Source organism: Bubalus bubalis, chromosome X (assembly GCF_019923935.1).
Source record: "Bubalus bubalis isolate 160015118507 breed Murrah chromosome X, NDDB_SH_1, whole genome shotgun sequence".
In the NCBI taxonomy this organism is placed as follows: Eukaryota; Metazoa; Chordata; class Mammalia; order Artiodactyla; family Bovidae; genus Bubalus; species Bubalus bubalis.
Genome location: NC_059181.1, coordinates 35,653,873 through 35,674,818, shown reverse-complemented (window position 1 = coordinate 35,674,818; position 20,946 = coordinate 35,653,873). Strand labels below are relative to the sequence as shown.

The 20,946-nt window shown below is 35.4% G+C and overlaps 1 protein-coding gene across 1 annotated transcript in view; it reads right to left on the bottom strand.

The window, feature by feature from the left end:
* The window catches only part of CFAP47 (cilia and flagella associated protein 47), a 497,722-nt gene that overhangs the window by 314,625 nt on the left and 162,151 nt on the right, over positions 1-20,946 (bottom strand). Inside the window, exons 27-30 of the mRNA XM_006066421.4 lie at positions 13,475-13,575; positions 8,683-8,808; positions 6,567-6,795; positions 4,427-4,648 (exon numbers count right to left, since the gene is read on the bottom strand). Of these exons, the coding sequence (XP_006066483.4) occupies positions 4,427-4,648; positions 6,567-6,795; positions 8,683-8,808; positions 13,475-13,575 (678 nt within the window). The remainder of the gene's footprint in view (positions 1-4,426; positions 4,649-6,566; positions 6,796-8,682; positions 8,809-13,474; positions 13,576-20,946) is intronic.

Sequence of the window (20,946 nt, the reverse complement as noted above, 5' to 3'; positions counted from 1 at the left end):
CAACAGAAATTTATTTTCTCACAATTCTATAGGCAAGAATTCCAAGAATAAGCAAGGTGCCAACCAGTTCTGTTTCTGGTGAGACCCTTCTTCCTTAGAGATAGCTTTGGGTCCCACCTTTATGACACCATTAACCATAATTACATCAAAAAGGCCCTATCTCCAAACACAGTCACATTGGGGGTTAGGGTTTCAACAAGTGTGAACTTTAGGGAGACATGATTCATTCCATAACAGACACAAAAGACCTTAAGCATATTATTTCAAATATAAAATATAAATTTATTATAAAATATAATACTCACTTACAGGATATTTAAAAAAAAAATAGAAGACATACTGCCAGGGTCCAGCCCCGGCTGATCCAGGGTATTCGAAGGAGAGACGGCGTAGGTGACCTATTCAAATGTTAATTAGAGATATAAAGAGTAATAGAATGAGGATAGCTCAGTAGGAAAATTCAGTGGAGAAAAGAAGCTGAGTAGCTTGGTTTACACGGAAAATCAATATAACCCATGACACCAGGTTAGCTCTGACCACGGAGGCCGCAGGCGCCCTCTTGAATAGCGGAAGGTGCCCCACCTTAGACACCTTCTTGAGTGGGTCTTAGAAGCCCAGGCAAATAAATGGTCGCAGAGGATATCCGCGCTCCAGATAGAGACTCAGCTGGAGGTTAAGGGGAAGAATGACATGGGGAGACCAAGCATTGATGAGCAAGGCGTTGATGAGCTTTATTTTCAACAGGGTCTTTTATACCCTAAGTTACACATAGAGGATAATAGGGGATGCAAAGTCAGCAGTTTTTGATCCTTATCAAAAACCAGGGTTTCTTTCCTGCAAATTTATCGTATACAAATGGTTTAGGTGATTTACATCATCTTCTGGCCAGAAGGCCTATTAACATTTTATGACTCTTGACAAAGACTTATCAACAAAGACTTATTTTTTCTAAGAGTAATTATTTTAAGGTTTGGCACCATCTGCCGAAGATAAAATTACATTCCTATAGGGCGGATGTGTAATGGGTTTACAACAAAGGAAAGAATTTATTACCTTAAGGGTCTAAAGTTACTAGCACCAAGGCCACTACTTATTTTTTCTACATACCAACTATTAATTAATACATATTCAAGGATACAATTCAGGGGATGTGGAAACTTGGCAACAAACATTGGCTCATCAATGAAATCTTTTACTAGTTTTATTCTGACAGTTTCTAACTCTCTGAGAGGCTCTAAGCTATTTGAATATCTTAAGCTTCCTGTGCCTCTCGAGGCTGGGAGACTGTAAACAATCGTATGCATAGCTGTAGGTGTCTGGGTAAACTTGTCAGGCGAGTTAGAGAGCCATCGAGGGGTTTGGATTTAAACACTCCTAATTGCCCAAGAACTTTATTAATTGGAGCTGTAAGTTAACTCTTTGACAGAGAGAGCGAGATGGTGGTGGGGGACAGCCCCCAGTAAAGTCAGAGGTGAGAGCACAAAGCAATAAAGTAGGCAGACTCTGGCTTTTTGGGGGTAGATGCTTGAGAATATCCGGGGGCACTCCCGAGGCTCGATCCCGCCTTTGCGTATGCCGAGCCTCCTTCCTCATGACCTTTGTCACGAGTGGAATGTCTCTTGCTGGCTCCCAGCATCATACTATATTATTGTGGTCTGAAGTATGTGCTTCCAAAAGTCATATGTTAAAACCCTAACCCTCAGTATTTCAGAATGTTGACTGCATTGGGAGTTAAGGCCTTTAAAGAGGTAATTAAGGTAAAAGGAAGCCCTCAGACTGGGCCTAATACAATCTGACTGGTGTCCTTATAAGAATATGGAGTTTAGACACACAGAGAGACACCAAGGACTTGTGCACACAGAGAAAAGACCATGTGGATATAGAGAGGAGGAGTCTGTCTGCAAGCCAAGCCAGAGGCCTCAGAAGAGAATCAATTTGCAGACACCTTGATCTTGTACTTTAAGGTTCCAAAACAGTGAGAAAACAAATTTCTATTGTTAAAGGCTTAGCAGACTAACAGATATTATGTAATAAGAGCCTTAAAAGTTATTTTTAAGACTTTATGGTTTAACATTATACACAGTGTTCAAAGTACAGCAGTCATAGTATTATATACCCTACCTTTCTCCAACTTGACCCTTTCTTACTGGTTATACTTCTTTTAGAATGCAAACTCATTACCTTTTCTCCTTTTAGTCCTAATTTTTATATTTCACAAAAGTTTCCATATTGTTTTATGACTGTCCTGAGATCCAATTTCAAGGTTTTATTTCTTTCACTACATAAGTTCAAAAAGCAAATCTCTGTGAGAGACAATATTAATAAATAAATATTTAAGGAACTTTGGATCTATTCCATGTTATCAATGACCCTGGGTGTTAGAGATGCCAGATGAATCAGAGATGCTTCCTGTCCTCAGCATGCTTACATAGTAATGGGATACACAGATTCATGAGTAAGTCTGTGGTGTTCAAAGTAATTTATATAGTCACACATAAATGTGCTGTTTTCCTTAACTGACAGCATCTTTCTCATTCTCCCACCCAGACTGGTTGTAGAGAAACAGGGTGGAATGCAGTCTTGGATCTTCACATATCTTAGTCTTTTCTACCCTGAACAGTCTCTTTACAGCAACTCTGTTCTTTGGGATAAACAGTCAAAATTTCAGACCTTCCCATCCCCTCAACAAGATGGCATCATGGAAGAGCAAATAAAGCTTCAATTTCAGGTTGCCTCACTTTTGTGAGTTTCTTCTAAAGCTATGTATATAATTTTTGTAATTTGAACTTGATATTATTTTATAAAGGAAGGATCTCCACATTGTGTAAGGCCTCTCAGAAAGTGGGTCAGCCCTGAAGTGGGCTTCCATGAGGTAGGGGAGAGGGACTCTTACACCTGCATGCATGTGGCATTACTTTTCTGGATCCTCAGTCTCTTTGGCAATGACCTCTCCCTCTCCACCTGGAGCCTAGTTGACATGTGGCCATCTGCTGCTGAGGCCTGAGATGGGGATCTTGAACCTCTCCTCTTAGTCCCACCCAGAACCAAGAGGGTCTCTCATAACTGCCCCAGTCACTTCCCAGTTGTCACATGTTTTTCATTAATACTATGGCTGCAGAAACAGCCATCTCCTGCTCTTCCGCCTGTTCAGTGGAGTCCCTCTGATTCAGTCAGCCTCCATAACAGATTGCCTGGGTTTTAACTCAGTCACCTTCAGTGACTTTGAAATTCCTATATCCCTTTCAAGCGACAAGAAACTTAAGCCAGTTTTGGTTACTGACATGATAGTGAGAGCCTAAGACACAAAGAAAAAATATTTTGCCCAGTACCATCTAATTTTTAAGACTATAGTATTGCTAGGGACTGAAAAATTCTTATCTGGAAATTAAAAAAAAAAAAAAAAAAAAACTGAACACCAAACCTTTCATTTGCATTCCTATTGTAAGTTTCCTTTTCTTACCCTCCACCCCTATCTCTGCCAAAGAAGGTGAATGAACATCTCTGGCCAACTATGGAGTAGATTCCATATACAAAGTAGCAACATAGAAAAACACAATATTATATTTCAAAATATATTATTTATTTCATAAAGCCCATAAATAGTTAAAAGTAACAAATGGTAACTTAGTGGTAGTTAGTAATTTAGTGGTTACAGGAGCATAGAAGTTGGAGTAGTAACACTGCCTATGGATGGGGAGAGTTCCAGTGGACCAAGATACTGCAAATATAGGCAGAGGAAGTGTTATAAATTCACCAACATTCCGCTGAGACTTTTAATGAAAGCCACTTGCCATTTAATCTTTGCAGAGGAACATAGACATTATGCTGACAAGTATTTTTCTGGTATTTTCTATCAGTCATTTATGGAACCTTTCATATGCTTACCTTTTTAAATATTAAAACACTTTAATATGCAGACTAAAAGTTCACAGTATCCAGAATTTCAGATTATACTAACAGTAGTCTGAGGAATACATTTATTGATTTCATCCTTTTTTTAGTTCAACAGATTTCTATAGTTGCCTTACATGAAGATTCTCAAGATGAAGTCATAGATCAGAAGTATCAGTATCATTTGGAAACGTGTTATAAATGCAAATTAGCATCATAAACTCTGTGAGAAAGAGTCAGTAACCTGCTTAACACACTATGTCAATGATTTGGATGCATGATAAAGTTTGAGAATGATTGCCTTAGATTATAAATTCAATAGGTCATAAAATGCTTATTTTCTATGACTTCTCTAAGGTATATATTACAGGGTTTCATATAAATATATATATATATATATTATAGAAACAGGAAATATTTTACAAAAGGACAAATAATATCAAAGTCTGTTTATCTATCTACCCACCCATCTACTTACTTATCTATCCATCCAAGCCATAATGACATTTTTAAATTAGTATACCCATTCTCTTACCTGAGAAAGTCAAGAAGTAAAGAATGTTGCCAATGAAGCTGAATCACCCTTTCAGGGTAATCCACAGGTAAAGACTGACTTAAATTAATTCCAGGTGGCATTTTTCCACACAGGTGGATCAGCACATCGTAAATGGTCTTATTATATTTGGAAAAGTCACTCTGTCTGGAAAATTTTTTGGCCAATAGGGTTGATGAGTACACTGGTATTTTATACACATCCCTATGGGAAAATAATATTAAAATTAAAAACATCTTAAAATGTTATAAAAAACCATTCTCAATGACCAAATACAGTTCTATTTAAAATCAAATGAGAAATTATACAATTCACTTCATTTACCTATTTTTTGAGAGTAAAAATTAGATTTTCTTAATAACCCCAGAACTTTCCAGTAACTTGCTTTAAGCACACATCATTATATAATGGTGATGCTGTCAAGTCTGAAAGATTGGATTGTGATTAGAAAATGCTAAGGGCTTTCGAAAAACAGAATAAAGGTTAAATTCTAGACCCACTACCTACAATTGTGTGAGTAAATTCCACTCTAGTACTCTTGCCTGGAAAATCCCATGGATGGAGGAGCCTGGTAGGCTTATATTATTTGATCAAGTGATCCCACCTCTGAGAACCTTCCTATATAACATCTAGAAATGTTTGCTACCATCTATAAACAGACACATTCAATCTTGGCATTGTTTTTAAGAAAATACCAAACAAAATAACAGAAGTAAATGCCCAACAATTAGTGAGAACAGGCAAGTAAATAATGACACATGAATGCAATAACATACAACAAATTAGCAATCAATATTATAGTAAAATGTTAGAAACTGAAAATTAAAATCATAAGCTCTATCAAAAACAACAAAAATGAGAATGCTTAATAGCAAAAATTCTGGGATGCAGTCAATGTGGGATAGAAACAAATTTATAGACCTGAAAATAATTAAGCATACCATTCAAGTTTAAAGGAAAAGTAAATCACAAAGAAAACCAATCAGCATTATTTAGAAAATGCAGAGAAGAATAAATCTATCTAATAGCTTATTCATTATAAGACATAAAAGTAAAATATCTAAATCAAGAAAATATAAAATTAAAGTTATAGAGATCTTAAACATACAAACCATACTACTACTAGTTACAAGTATTACATAATGAATTGTAAATGCTCAATGATTTCTCTGAAAATTAAAAACATAATAATTAGAATACACTAAAACTAGATACACTTTTCAGTAGGAAAAAACAACAAAACAGAAAACTGAAAACTAGGGAATAATTTCTCTAAAAACTTCCCTGGAGTCAGATGATTTATGATTGAGTCTATAAATCAGTAATTCAATCTATGATGCTGAAAATATTTATTAAAAAACTGAAAAAGATATCTTATAGGAAAACTAAACAGTTAGAGTAACCAAGCTCACGCCTGTTATAGATGCAAAACTTCTAATACAGCCCATCTAGTTATATAGATTAGTACTTGCCCCTATGGTGGCAGCCAGTTACCCCAGTGATGAAAAAGGAGGTAGCAAAACTCTAAGAACCACGACACCAGTATTAACAATGGAGGCGCCTAAATTCCTGTCAAAATTAACACTATAATTAAGTGACTTGATATGACCAATGCAGTTAACTGTTTTAAACATTCTGAGTAATAAAACAACACATGAAAGAGGTAAAGATACTGTCAAACAGGAGATAGTATCAAAGAAATTGTGTCTTCCCTCTTCACTAACACTATTTACTATCCATCACCCTGATGATACTCTTGATAGACAGCTGAATTTCATTTATACAGAATTAAAATAATCCTGTTTTATACAGTTTCTAAATTTTTCAAGTTTAAAAGGATACCTTGACCATATCATCCATTCTCATTTCACAGATGAGGAAACGGAGGTTCAGAGACTTTCAGTGCTTGCCCCAAATCATTGGATGTTTTGAAGAAATTAAAACGCACATGCATACTCAAAAATTTCTATTTGCATCCTTTTGCTTTTCTAATCGTCTCCTCATAATTTATTAGTTTAGAATAAATTAAAATTGAGTTTCACTTCAAACAATCTCAATAAACAGACATTTATATGATACAAGGCAAACATAGAGAAATGTTAGAGAAACATATAGCTGTTACCTTCTTACAGTCTCTGGAATATTAAGAGAATGGGGTCCTTCAGGCCAACCGAAGAGACTGAACCAGGTCTGAGCTGCATTTACAGTCTTCAGAAAGAAGTCATATGTTCTTGTTCCTTCTTTAGGAGAAAAGAATTCCTTGTCTTCAGCCTCCTTTTTCAAAGATCTGTTGTCTGTCTTTGGCATTTCACATTTGCTTGATTTCAATCCTTCAGGTATTATTTCCATTCCTAAAATTCACATTTGTTTATATAAAAAGGATTACTTGACAATAAGGTAAAATAATCTGTCAGCTAGACCTATCTGTATGTAGACAAATGGAGCTCATTCTACAAATAATTCTATGTTCTCAAAGAAACACTGATCAATTTACTATAGCTTAAAATTAAACATTATTTTCAAATGGCCAACAGAAATACTTTAAGAAGATATGTTCAATAAAGAAAACTATTAAATTTTCTCCATGTCATAACAGTGTATTAAACATTCCCCAAAATGGAACCTTCATTTTATATTACATATATAAAACATTTAGACAATTCTTCAGTTTTACTTATTAGACAGAATTAAACCTTAGCTGAATAACTTATAAAAACAAAAAATTGGTTTCGGATTCAAAATGACTTTCTGTCCAAGTGAAGCACTTGGATAAAACAAAACATGCTCTAGCTAAAGAAATTTTCAAGAATATAAAATGATTTTATCATGTTTTATTTTTCAAAAATATCTGCCAATGTAATCATACAAGCACACACTCATTTCAAAACCTCTCAATATTTAATTTGGCTTGGTCCATTCAATTAAGGGAAAATTTTCAATATTATCCACACCCAGAGAAAGGAATATTTGAAAAGTTAACTGCAAATAACAATATCAAGTTCACATATTTATCTGTGTACAATGGCTCTTCCCCGGTGGCTCAGTGGTAAAGAACCTATCTGCAATGCAGGAGCCACAGGAGCTGCAGATTCAATCCTTGGGCCAGGAAGATCCCCTGGAGGAGGGCATAGCAACCTACTCCAGTATTCTTGCCTGGAAAATCCCATGGACAGAGGAGCCTAGTGGGCTACAGTCATAGGGTCATAAAGAGTCAGACATGACTGAAGCGACTTAGCACGTACATCTATTTCTAAGACAAGCAACATAGCTGCTGCTGCTGCTAAGTCGGTTCAGTCATGTCCGACTCTGTGCGACCCCATAGACGGCAGCCCACCAGGCTCCCCCATCCCTGGGATTCTCCAGGCAAGACCACTGGAGTGGGTTGCCATTTCCTTCTCCAATGCATGAAAGTGAAAAGTGAAAGTGAAGCCGTTCAGTCGTGTCCAACTCTTAGCGACCCCATGGACTGCAGCCTACCAGGCTCCTCCTTCCATGGGATTTTCCAGGCAAGAGTACTGGAGTGGGGTGCCACTGCCTTCTCCTAAGCAACATTGGACCAAGCTAATTAGGCAACAACCCCCCCTAGTTCAGCAGTTTGTGAATTATGTACAAAGGGTATCTGTACAGACAGTCTCAGCAAATTCACAGGGGCTCTACCAGATATTTAACATTTTAGTTAAATACCACTATAACATCTGCTTCATATCATATAAACTACCACCCTAGGTTTTTCTACCAAACAATCTAATAAATGGAACTGCTTGGTATAGCTTTTGGCTTAAGAGAAAAATCTTAAGATATTAAGCATATCATGAGCCAAAACCAGAGAATTTCTACTCTAAATCATTGGAAAGAGCACCCAAAGCAGAAAATGAAAGTGTTAGTCACTCAGTCGTGTCTGACTCTTTGCTATCCCATGAACTGTAGCCTGCCAGGCTCCCCTGTCCATGGAATTCTCCTGGCAAGAATACTGGAGTGAGTAGCCATTTCCTCCTCCAGAGGATCTTCCCAACTCAGGCATCAAACCCAGGTTTCCTGCATTGCAGGAAGATTCTTTACTGTCTGGGCCACCAGGGAAGCCCTTCAAAGCAGATGACCCTCTCAAAACTAGTGACAAATTCAGCTTTCTTCATGGATTTGTTATTACTTGAAAAAAGTCTAAGTTTTGCATCAAATAATATTAAACAGATAATGTTTTGGATTGGGCTGGAGAGGTACACTATGTATTTACTACATACCAACAAACAATCTTCTCTTTGCAGGCTCAGCATCACTAAATTTACTAGGAGCAGTAGAGGGCAAGCCAGTTTCTCGACTGGCAAGCAGACTCTTGCTTTTGGCCTTCACAGAACTGACATCCTTTTCTACAAATGACACATTGGATTAGAGTAGGTCAAACAAGCATTTGTGAATTCACTCTCAAATTACTGAACCTGAATTTTATAATTATATATATATATAAAAACATTATAGTAAATATGTATATATATATATACATACACACATACATACACTACAAAATAAAAAATCTAAGTTCCCATTACTCATGAATAAGATGTAAAATAAGAAGAAAATAAAGAGTGATATGAACTGAACTGAATGAACTTTATTAATAAGGCAATTATTATGATATATCAAAGTTATTGGAGAATGAACAATGTTCAACTTTAGCATAAACAAGTATATATAGTCTTTTAAATGTTTCTACACCCAATTTTTAGAATTATTATATATAGTGCTCAAAATCATATATAAAAAGACTGTCACTAAGGAAAGTAATTTCTAGTTAATTTTCTGAAATGAAAGCCTTGCTTGGTTATGATTCCATTTTGTATAGCTTTTGATCTCTATTCCAGTTAGAGCTGCTGTGCATACAGTATACTTGGCCACCATGGTAATTCAAACAACCACAGGCAATGCTGAACAAGAAAAGGAAGCAGATATAACCTACTACCAGATATCTACCTACCTACATATCGACATATGCATGTACATATATATGTGTATGTATATTATATAAGGATACAATATATATTATATAACAATAAAATATTTAATACAACACATATATTCAGAATGTTATTCCATCAGAGAAGCATGGCCTGTGCAATTAAAAAGATCTAACATGAAAGCTTAGCATCACAGCTCCCGAGCTAGTAAACCATGGGTACATTATACAACTTCTCTGAAACATCTGTTTTTTATCCATAAAATGAAATCAAGGGCTCTGAACTCATGTGTTTGTTTTGAGGATTACTTTTTAGCCAACAACACATATAAATAATCTGGTATATACTAAGTTTCTTCCACCCTTTCAGTACAAAGCCATTCAGAATTTGCCAGAGAACCTTTGCCCAGTAGGTATGCACATATCCACAATGCTAAGCCACTGCAGACTCCATAGAAGGAAGCCTTAGGAAATTCAATGACAGAATGATTCATTTTGACAGAATGATACTGCATTAGACAGTACCTTTTCAAGTCAACATCAAATTACAAAAGGTTCCTAGTGGGGTACAAACCCACATCTGGACACTTCAACTAAACTCAGTGATTCATACGATACTTTTTTATTTGGCATATTAAGTATAACAACTTAATAATTTTTATTACATATAAGTCATACTCCTTTACTTTTGGGTATACTTAGTATGTTTTAAGATTTCACCTTTACTGAATGTATCATTCTCTAGAGCACAGTAGCTACATATGGAGGCTCTGAGTTCTCATACATTTGGTTAGAATTCCCTGAGCAATGTGCTCATCCTTCCTATGACTCATTTTTTTTAATTAAGAAAATAAATTTATTGGATATGAACATTATCAAATTTTGGTCATCTATGACTCAGTTTCTTAATCTGCAAAGTGAGATTAATAAGAGTACTGAACCATGGTTGTTGGGAAGACTAAATGAAATAACAAATACAAGGCACTCAGCACAGAATGTCATATGCCTGGAAGGCACTAAATATATGTTATAAATTACTACATGCATATTTCTGAAGATATTTTAAACTATTTAAGAATCATGATATCTTTCTATAGTAATGTTTACCCAAATGCATATATTATTTTAAAAAATTATCATACAAATACAAAGACTCCATTTTTTTTCCTTCTAAAGAGATAGCAGTATTGTGTACAGTAATTCCTCATTATTTGGGGAGGGGCATTATGAAAAATACAAAAAAGTGGTAAAGTAATAATAAGTTATAATACCAATAATAATAAAATGACAATAATAATAATACATTCCAGTTATTTATAGTCTAGGAATCTTCACAAAAGCCTTTTTTTTTTTTATAAACACACCGGTAGTATGCTGCTCCCCCATAAAGCACATTTTGTTTAATAACAGATGTTTAAGGATCTGGGTACTAAAGATAAAAGCAAATGCTAAAATGGTGAGGTGAGAACACAAAATAGAATCTCTACCCAGGTTCTGCAACTTTTCATCCTCTGCTCTTTCTATTACATTGTCTTATTTGATATCTCACACCCCATCCATCCAGTATATTAGAAGAATATAACATCAAAATTTGTCAGACAAATCTTAAAAATTCTGAAAATGTGTGCAAAATTTGTAATACATATGTGCTGAGAAGGAACAATCAGAGCAGTAAGGAGAGACACCAGGGTATTGGAAGCCTAGAGAGAGTTTGCACTCATCTCACATGCTAGTAAAGTAATGCTCAAAATTCTCCAAGCCAGGCTTCAGCGATACGTGAACCGTGAACTTCCAGATGTTCAAGCTGGGTTTAGAAAAGGCAGAGGAACCAGAGATCAAATTGCCAACATCTGCTGGATCATGGAAAAAGCAAGAGAGTTCCAGAAAAACATCTATTTCTGCTTTATTGACTATGCCAAAGCCTTTGACTGTGTGGATCACAATAAACTGTGGAAAATTCTTCAAGAGATGGGAATACCAGACCACCTGACCTGCCTCTTGAGAAACCTCTATGCAGGTCAGGAAGCAACAGCTAGAACTGGACATGGAACAACAGACTGGTTCCAAATAGGAAAAGGAGTATGTCAAGGCTGTATATTGTCACCCTGCTTATTTAACTTATATGCAGAGTACATCATGAGAAACGCTGGGTTGGAAGAAGCACAAGCTGGCATCAAGATTGTTGGGAGAAATATCAATCACCTCAGATATGCAGATGACACCACCCTTAGGGCAGAAAGTGAAGAGTAACTAAAAAGCCTCTTGATGAAAATGAAAGTGGAGAGTGAAAAGTTGGCTTAAAGCTCAACATTCAGAAAACGAAGATCATGGCATCTGGTCCCATCACTTCATGGGAAAGATATGGGGAAACAGGGGAAACAGTGTCAGACTTTATTTTTGGGGGCTCCAAAATCACTGCAGATGGTGACTGCAGCCATGAAATTAAAAGACGCTTACTCCTTGGAAGGAAAGTTATGACCAACCTAGATAGCATATTCAAAAGCAGAGAGACATTACTTTGCCAACACAGGTCCATGTAGTCAAGGCTATGGTTTTTCCTGTGGTCATGTATGGATGTGAGAGCTGGACTGTGAAGAAAGCTGAGCACCGAAGAACTGACGCTTTTGAACTGTGGTGTTGGAGAAGACTCTTGAGAGTTCCTTGGACTGCAAGGAGATCCAACCAGTCCATTCTGAAGGAGATCAGCCCTGGGTGTTCTTTGGAAGGAACGATGCTAAAGCTGAAACTCCAGTACTTTGGCCACCTCATGCGAAGAGCTGACTCATTGTACAAGACTCTGATGCTGGGAGGGATTGGGGGCAGGAGGAGAAGGGGACGACAGAGGATGAGATGGCTGGATGGCATCACTGACTCGATGGATGTGATATTGAGTGAACTCGGAGTTGGTGATGGACAGGGAGGCCTGGCGTGCTGCGATTCACGGGGTTGCAAAGAGTCGGACACGACTGAGCTACTGAACTGAACTGAGAGTCTGATGAGGGGAGTAGGGTGGGTCAACAGTATAAACTGCTCTTCAGTAGTGCAGTGACAACAGTTTAATGGATCTAACTTCCTACTTTCCTCTGCTATTTGTCTTCCTCTCTGTGGAAAATAGAGTGGTTTATTGGATTGGTAAATAGGCAAGCATAGCTTGAATTCACTCTTTTTCCTCTTTGGGAACAAGCCTGTTCAATGAAGGGATACAGTCTTCTCTTTCCTCCCTATTGTCATCCTGCACACTCACCCAAAGTAGCTAAGAGAGGGAAGCAGAAGTTGAAGGGCAAGAGTGAGCAAAGTTAGTTGATTAAATAAAGTCCCTGGACAATGAGATTAAGATAAAGGAACAGCCTAAGGCAAGAAAGAGTCTTCTTTCCTTGGCTTTGTGATGGGAGAGATGGTGGGTAAGGCATGTATGGAACTTGAAAAGTCAGTGTGTTCCTGCCAGATGTTCTCCAGTTCTTCTGAAAAGTCTCAGTCCCCCAAGAATGAGGCAGAACAGATTGAATAGGTTTCACAGGAGTGGTAAACATTTGAAGCAAGTGGTGAAGATGAGAAAACTTGAAAACAGAAAGAGCTGCAATTCAGTGCTGCAACTTAAGCCTTTAATAATCTATACACAAAAAAATGTTCACACTATCCATTGTTCTCAATTTAACAGTTGAAAATGCTGGAGAGGCTGTGTAGAAAGAGACCTTCTACACTGTCAGTAGGAGTGTAAGTTGGTACAATCACTATGGAAAACAGTGTGGAGGTTCCTCAAAAATCTAAAATAGGATTACCATGTGATCTAGCAATCCCACTTCTGGGCAGATACTCAGATGAAACTAATTCAAAAAGATACATATACCCCTATGTTCATAGCGGCATTACTCACAATAGCCAAGACATGGAAACAACCTAAATGTCCATCAACAGATGAGTGGATAAAGGAGATATGGCATACATATAAAATACATACAGCAGATATTGGCACAACAGTGTAAATCAAACAACAGTGTAAATCAACTATACTTCAATAAAAAAGAAATAATAGTCATTCTATTATGAAATTGGAATGAAAAATCCAATTTATAACAACTTACCATTTTTTACAATAATTTTTTGCTCATCAAGATGAATTGCCATATATGAATAAATAGTAAGCATGCAGTTTTCTGCTGTTGCACTAACTGGAAGTGAAAACCTAAAAGTGAAAATATTGCATTTCAGTAAATTAAAATCTTCAGATGCAGTAAACACAATGAAAAAAAATTTTTAACTATCCTGGATGTCTATAATAATCAAGACATGAATTAGTCATCATTTTTCTTTCCTCTATCAACACTCTGGTTTTCTTAACTACCTATTGTATCTAGCTTAATGGTGTAAGAATATTTACTTTTAAAGCTTTTAGCAGAGATGGCAAATTTCACTGTCAAGTGTGCACTAAAACACAGCTTGTAATTACGCAGGTTCACAAACAGATTCAGGAAATTTTAGAGTTACAGGAGTCTCAGAGTTAATCCACTCACCTTCTTTCACAGAATCTGTGACAAATGGAATCTAGCTTCAGAGGACCAGCATGACACTCATGACTCAGAAACAACTCATTTCATATCTAGAGAACTGTAACCTCACAAATTCTATTTCAGGGCAACACAAAATCATATCTACAACCTACAATCTCCATTACATTCCTTCAAATTTTAAATACAGTTCACTATATCTTCTCTAAGCCCTCTTTTCCATATTAAAAACATTTAGAACGTTCAAGGGTTCTTTCAACTCCAAGGCCTTTAAATATTTCACATACCACTCTTTAGACACTCTTTTGTTTTGTGTTTATCCTTTAAATGTGTCTGAGAATTGAAAGTAATATTGTAAAAGCTGTTCAACCAGTACAAAGTAATATTACCTTCCACAATCTGCATACTCTATTTTATGAAAGCATTGTGAAATTGTCATTTTCACCAGTCACAAAACACTCTTAGATGATACTGGGCCTAGCTTAGGTGACAACTCTATCCTTGTGCAACTGATTTTTTAATATAAATACTATATTTTATATCTATATCATTGTAATACCACTTTATTGGTTTCAGTTCTGCATTATAGCATATAAAGATAATTTTATTCTTGAATCGGCTATCAAACTAGCTCTTCTATCTAGCTTATTATGGTCACTGGCCAAGGTGAAATGATAAAATCTCATTTTATAATCTAAGTTAAATATAGAATGCAAGTAAAATATAGAATAGGATGAGACTAATAAAAATCTGTAGCTGAAATATAATGAGTTGTCAAGGGACATTAAAATAAACATGTTATATGTAATTGAATTGATTTTCACCTCAGCTCTGCATATGCATTGTTTTTACCTTTACTAATTAGTGTGTATTAAAATATTATGCAAAATATACAGATTCAACATTGTCTTGTTTAACCAACCCTAGTCATTCCCTTGCCTCATCCTAAACACATGCATTAGATTGTCCTCTTCAGGATTAGGTTGTATTTTTATATGTAACTTTTTCCACATGATTTCCCTCTTAAAATGAAACTTTAAATTCCTTAATAGCATGAATCATTACTTCTACATACTATGCATTTATGCCAAGTATAGAGACCAATCAAAACTCCACTAACTGACCAACTATGTTTAAGGATATTTTTCAGATTAAATAATATAGTTTATCAACAGACAGCATCATCATTGCTATCTTAGAACCAAAAATGTTAATTTTGCTTTAACAGTCATTATAAAAGGAGGAAAAAAAAAAAAAAAGGAAAGAAAAAAAGACAACTCTAGCAAATCCTGTGGGTGCTCTGTCCTTAAGTTCTTATCCCCCAGGAAGTAGTTCTTTGTGCTGGACTCCCATCCTCTGGGTGGGCATGGTGGGGTAACGGTTACTTTCTTCAGACAATTACAACTGGGCTACTGGAGCTACTGAAAGTTCTTAGGAGCTTATGGTCCTCAGAGTAATCCTGCAGCCCAAGCCTGTATGGTGTGGGAGTTTGATAGTCCGACAATCTTGCTTCAAATAGCACAAAAACTGTACAATGGTAACCTCATCTGCAAAGAACTCCAGGGATCAAAGTGAGGTTGGGACTTAATTTTCATAATTATTTGGGATGACTGATTCCTGGTGCTGCTTCCCTTACCTCCTTACTTTTTTTTTTTTTTTTCTGGGACTTCTTCCCTAATAAATAACATATCTATGAGGTCTCATCTAAAGGTTAGCTTGTGGACAACACTACCCATGACAATTAACCAAACGAACAAACAAAAGAAGCACTATCACTTGAAATATTTATGAAATGGTACAAAACTAAGGAAAATATATTTTGAAATAAAATTTCACTATGAGAATGAAATGGGAATAAATACCAATTGTTTTTCCCTTATAAAACTAGTTTGTCAGAGATAATAAGATATGATTTCAGATGCTCCTTAAAGAATAACCAACATATGCAAAATTCATTTGACCACATTCTTCTTGGAGCATGCAATACAGAAACTGGACAAGTTATACAGTTGCTGCTGCTGCTGCTAAGTCGCTTCAGTCGTGTCTGACTCTGTGCAACCCCATAGACAGCAGCCCACCAGGCTCCCCCGTCCCTGGGATTCTCTAGGCAAGAACACTGGAGTGGGCTGCCATTTCCTTCTCCAATGCGTGAAAGGGAAAAGTGAAAGTGAAGTCACTCAGTCGTGTCCAACTCTTAGCGACCCCATGGACTGCAGCCTACCAGGCTCCTCCATCCATGGGATTTTCCAGGCAAGAGTACTGGAGTGGGGGTGCCATTGCCTTCTCCAAGAACACTTTATACATTGATATTATTAAAAATTCATTTAAACAGAAAAAGGACTTTCAGTTGGTAATACTAACACATTATATTAAAAATATTTCTGAGAAAATTGGGTACTTCATGGCATTTTATCAAAGAATAATGGTGTTATTTATGGATTCTCTATGCCAATGCACACAGACAGGAACTATGTGTGGTAAAGGATTTACTCTAAAAATACTCAATATTACAGTAACAGTGAAATGAAAAGGCACTCTGACATTATGGATTTCAATTCTATTCTGGGATTTAAGTAGAAAATTTCAGGCATGAGTGAAATAGAACAGTTCCACTGGACCGAAATTGGGATGGACATCCGTGGTAACAACAGAGTTGACACGATGCAGATGTTGATGAACATTGTGGAAATGTGGCAGCTACTGTGCTGAGCATCTAACATGCATTATTTAATTTACCTAAATCCTCTCAACAGTCCCAGAGGATGTGTATTATTAATTTTCTCAGCCTTTGGTTAAAATAGCAAAGTCCAGAAAAAGTCAATAATTGTTCAGAGAGGGTCCAAGTTCAAATTCAATCTGCCTGAAACAAAGCTCTGATATTAGCCACTGTGTAGGAATGGTTAGCTTCCAGATCTGTCTTGCACAGATGCTCAAAGCTGGGAAGTCTGCATAAAATCACATAGGTGATGATGAACATAAACATAAATGTTTTTCAATAGTTTTTATCAATTATGTCATTAAAAACCACACACTATAATACTTCTAGCTATTCTAATAATGTTAAATTACATAAGTCCTTATTAAAAACTGGTTTAAATAAGAGCCTTTTTTAAAAGCTATAAATATTTTCCTGGGTTCTCAGTAAGAAATATTTGAATTCAGATGCGCTTCTAAGTAAACCATAACCAGCATTTACAAAACTGATGTAAACAAATTCTCCTGTTGGACACATGCAAATTCTAGAGGTGGAAATTCTGTAGCTGTATACAGAAACAAAAGGTACTTCTGTACCCTAAGGGACAATGCAAAATATGTTAAGAAAAACTTGAGTCACTCTTTTAAACAGAATTTTTATGGACAAACTACTGATATTTTACTGTGATAAATCAAACAGTAAATACCATAATGTATAGAAAGTCATGCACGGAGTGCACATTTTTTTTCTCTGTTATTTCAGGTTCATCTGATAATTCTCATTAATGATTTATTTCCTCTGTTTCCAATTATGTACTTTAAATTCTTCTAAACTTACAGAAGAACTTACACGTGTATATACCCTGTACCTAGTTCATCAATTACCGTTTTGCTACATTTCTCTCTCTCTTTCGTTTTTATTTGCAATTAATTTTCTTAAAAAGTATGTGTACACAAATTTACCTTTAAATATTGGCATATAACCCCTAAGAGCAAGAGCATTCTTTCATATAATCACAATTCTGTCATTATTACCATTACATTTGACATTAGTACAAGAATATTATCTACTTTATAGTCCTTATTCAAGAGTCCCAATATTGCCAGGGTCCAAATTGGGATCAGTCATTGAAATTTGTCTCTTTTATTCCAGGACAATCCCTGAGCCTTGTTTGATCCTTCCTTCACGGCACTGACATTTTAAAGAGTCAAGCTGTCTGAATTGCTCTGACTTTCCTCTCATGACTGGAAAAGATTTAAACATTTGTAGCAAGAAATCCTTATGTGTTGTGGCATGCTTCGAGTTTAATTGCATCAGGAAGCACAGAAGGTTAGTGTTCCTCATTATTTGTGATGCTGAATATGGTCATTTAATATGGTGTTGCCCATCAGATGTAGTCATTTTTTATAGCAGTATTTCTAAAAATATAATTTACATATAATCATATATAAATATAATTTACATATAATAAAATCCATAGTTTTAAGATGTGTAATGCAGTAGTTTTTAATATATTTAGAGAGTTGTATAATATCACCACTACCTAATTTTAAAATATTTTCATCATCCATGAATAAAACCCATATACATTAGCATTCATTCCCCATTTGCCCCTTCTCTTAGATCCTAGAAGTCACTAATCTACTTTCTGTCTCCACGGATTTGCCCATCCTGAATATTAAATAATTAATTAGAATAATTACTTGTAATTAAAAGTAGTAATTGGTGGATGAGATGTTGAGACCATGTGGACATCTCATCCTCATCAACCTTTCATGCAAAGTATATATACTCTGTCTGGGTTGTGTAAAGCCTTCTGGACAGGCTCCTCCAAGGAGATAGGTCAGTGGCTCGAAAGGTTGACAACCACTGAGCCAAGTCTCAAAACTGTACCGTGCATGAGAGTTTGTGAAGAATTAGTCTTGATTTTTTAAATGTTCAGTAGAATTCTGCAATGAAACCATTTGGGACTGGACTTTTCTTTGTGGGAAGATTTTTAAATAACTATTCAACTTTTGATAAGAATTATAAAATGTTCTGATTTTCTATTTCTTCTACAGTATGGATAGTCTTCATTTTTTTAGGAAATTGTCAGTTTCATCTAAATCATCTAATTTGTTAGAATATAGATTAAGTATTCCTTTCCTTCTACTTTATTTGAATTTAAGTTGCTTCTCCCAGTTGTGCAAGGTGGAAGGTTAGACTATTATATGAAATCTTTCATAGTATTTAATATAGGTATTTAAAACTATAAATTTCCAAGTATTGCTTTAGCTGTATCCCATAAATTTTGATGTATGTTTTCATTTTCTCTTATCTCAGAATATTTCTTAACTTTCCTTTTGATTTGTTCTTTGACTCTAGTTTATTTAGGAGTATGTAGCTTAATTCCCTCACATTTGTGAAATTCCCACATCTCCTTCTGTTGTGTTTTTAATTTTATTTCATTGTGATGGAGTTCATATTTTGTATGATTTCAATCATGTTTAAAAATATTGAGACCATGGACTTCCCTGGTTGTCTAGTGGTTAAGAATTTGCCTGCCAGTGCAGAGGACATGGGTTCGATCTCTGGTCCAGGAAGATCCCACATGCCACAGGACAATTAAGCCAGTGTACCATAACCACTGAGCCCACATTCTAGAAACCTCGAGCTGCAACTACTGAGCCCATGAGCCGGAATTACTGAAGGCCAAACATCTTAGAGCCTGTGCTCTGCAACAAAAGAAGCCACCACAAGAAGAAGCCCTGTGCACCACAACTAGAGACTAGCCCCTGCTTGCCGCAACCAGAGAAAGCCCATGAAAAAGCAACAAAGACCCAGTGCAGGCAAACTAAATAAAACAAAATAAAATTTAAAAAAATCTTGAGACTTGTTTTATAGTCTAGCATTTAATCTAGCCTAGAGAATGTTACATATGCACTTGAAATAAAGTGTGTTTTCTGCTGCTGTTAAGTGGTAATGCTCTAAAGATGTCTATTAAGACCACTTGTTGATGGTGCTTTTCAAGTCCTTAATATCCTCATAGATTTTTTGTCTAGATGTTTTCTCCATTATTGACATTGGGGTCTTGAAATTTCTAAATTATTTATTTCTCCTTTAAAATCTATTTGTTTTGTAGACTTCAAGGATCACTTATTAGGTACTTATATGTTTATAATTTTTATATGGTCCTGATGGATTGAGAATTTATAATTACCATTATAAAATACTCATCTTTTTCTTTAGCAATTGTGTTCAGTCTATTTTTAAAAATATTAGTATAACCATTCCAATTCTCTAATAGTTGTGAATTGCAGGGTATACCTTTTTACATCCTTTTAATTTCAACCTTATCATATCTTTGAATCTATATAGTTGCAGTTTTTTTTTTTTCTAAATTTAGCCTGACAATTTCTCTCTTTTGATTAGATTGCTTAATACATTCACATGTAGAGTTATTATCAATATTTTGGGGTTTATATCTCCTATTTTGTTTTCTGTATGATTTATACATGTTTTCTTTTGTGTCTTCTTTATTGCCTTATTCTACATTAAGTGGATTCTTTCTAGTATACCATGTTAATTTCTCAAAGATATTTAACTGCATTTTAAGTTATTTTCTTATTGATTGCTTTCAGGATTATAATATGCATCTTAACTTAGCATCTACTCCAGATTTAAACTAATTCAATTCCACTATATTATGAAATGTTGCTGCAATATAGCTCCATTCCTTTTTTTTATTGTCACATAGAACTACATCTTTATGTGTTAAAAATCCAACAATCTAGTGCTATAATTGTTGTTTTATATAATCTTATGTCTTCTAAAGATGTTGAGAAGAAAGGAAAATTGATTTATATAGGTTTTTATATTAGATTTCATTAACATTAGATTTCTTATTCTCATCTTTTCTTCTTGTGGACTCAATTTACTATAGAGTGTCATATCCTTTTTCCAATATAGCTTTATTTCTACTGCCCTGCTTTGTAATGTTACTTACAAAGTATCTCTATATTGTTATTAGTTCAACTATACCACATTATATTATTTTGTACAAGTGTTTTTAAGAATCAATTAACAGAATAAATATACTGCAGTGTAGTCATAAAGTTCCAGAGTTGTGATTGATATATTTTTTTGGAATATCAACTGACTCAAGTTTCAGGATCATAAAGGAATTCTCATTTACTTTCATTTCAATATTCCTATGATGCTGTTTTGGACTTATCTTTATTTTCTGTTACTACAAAAAGGATGCCTCCAGATACTATAAGTTTAAGAACAAGACATTCCTATAGTGTCACTGGATTCATTTGATTTTTACTACATCTATAAGTATCATAAAAATGTCTCTAAACATTACACTGAC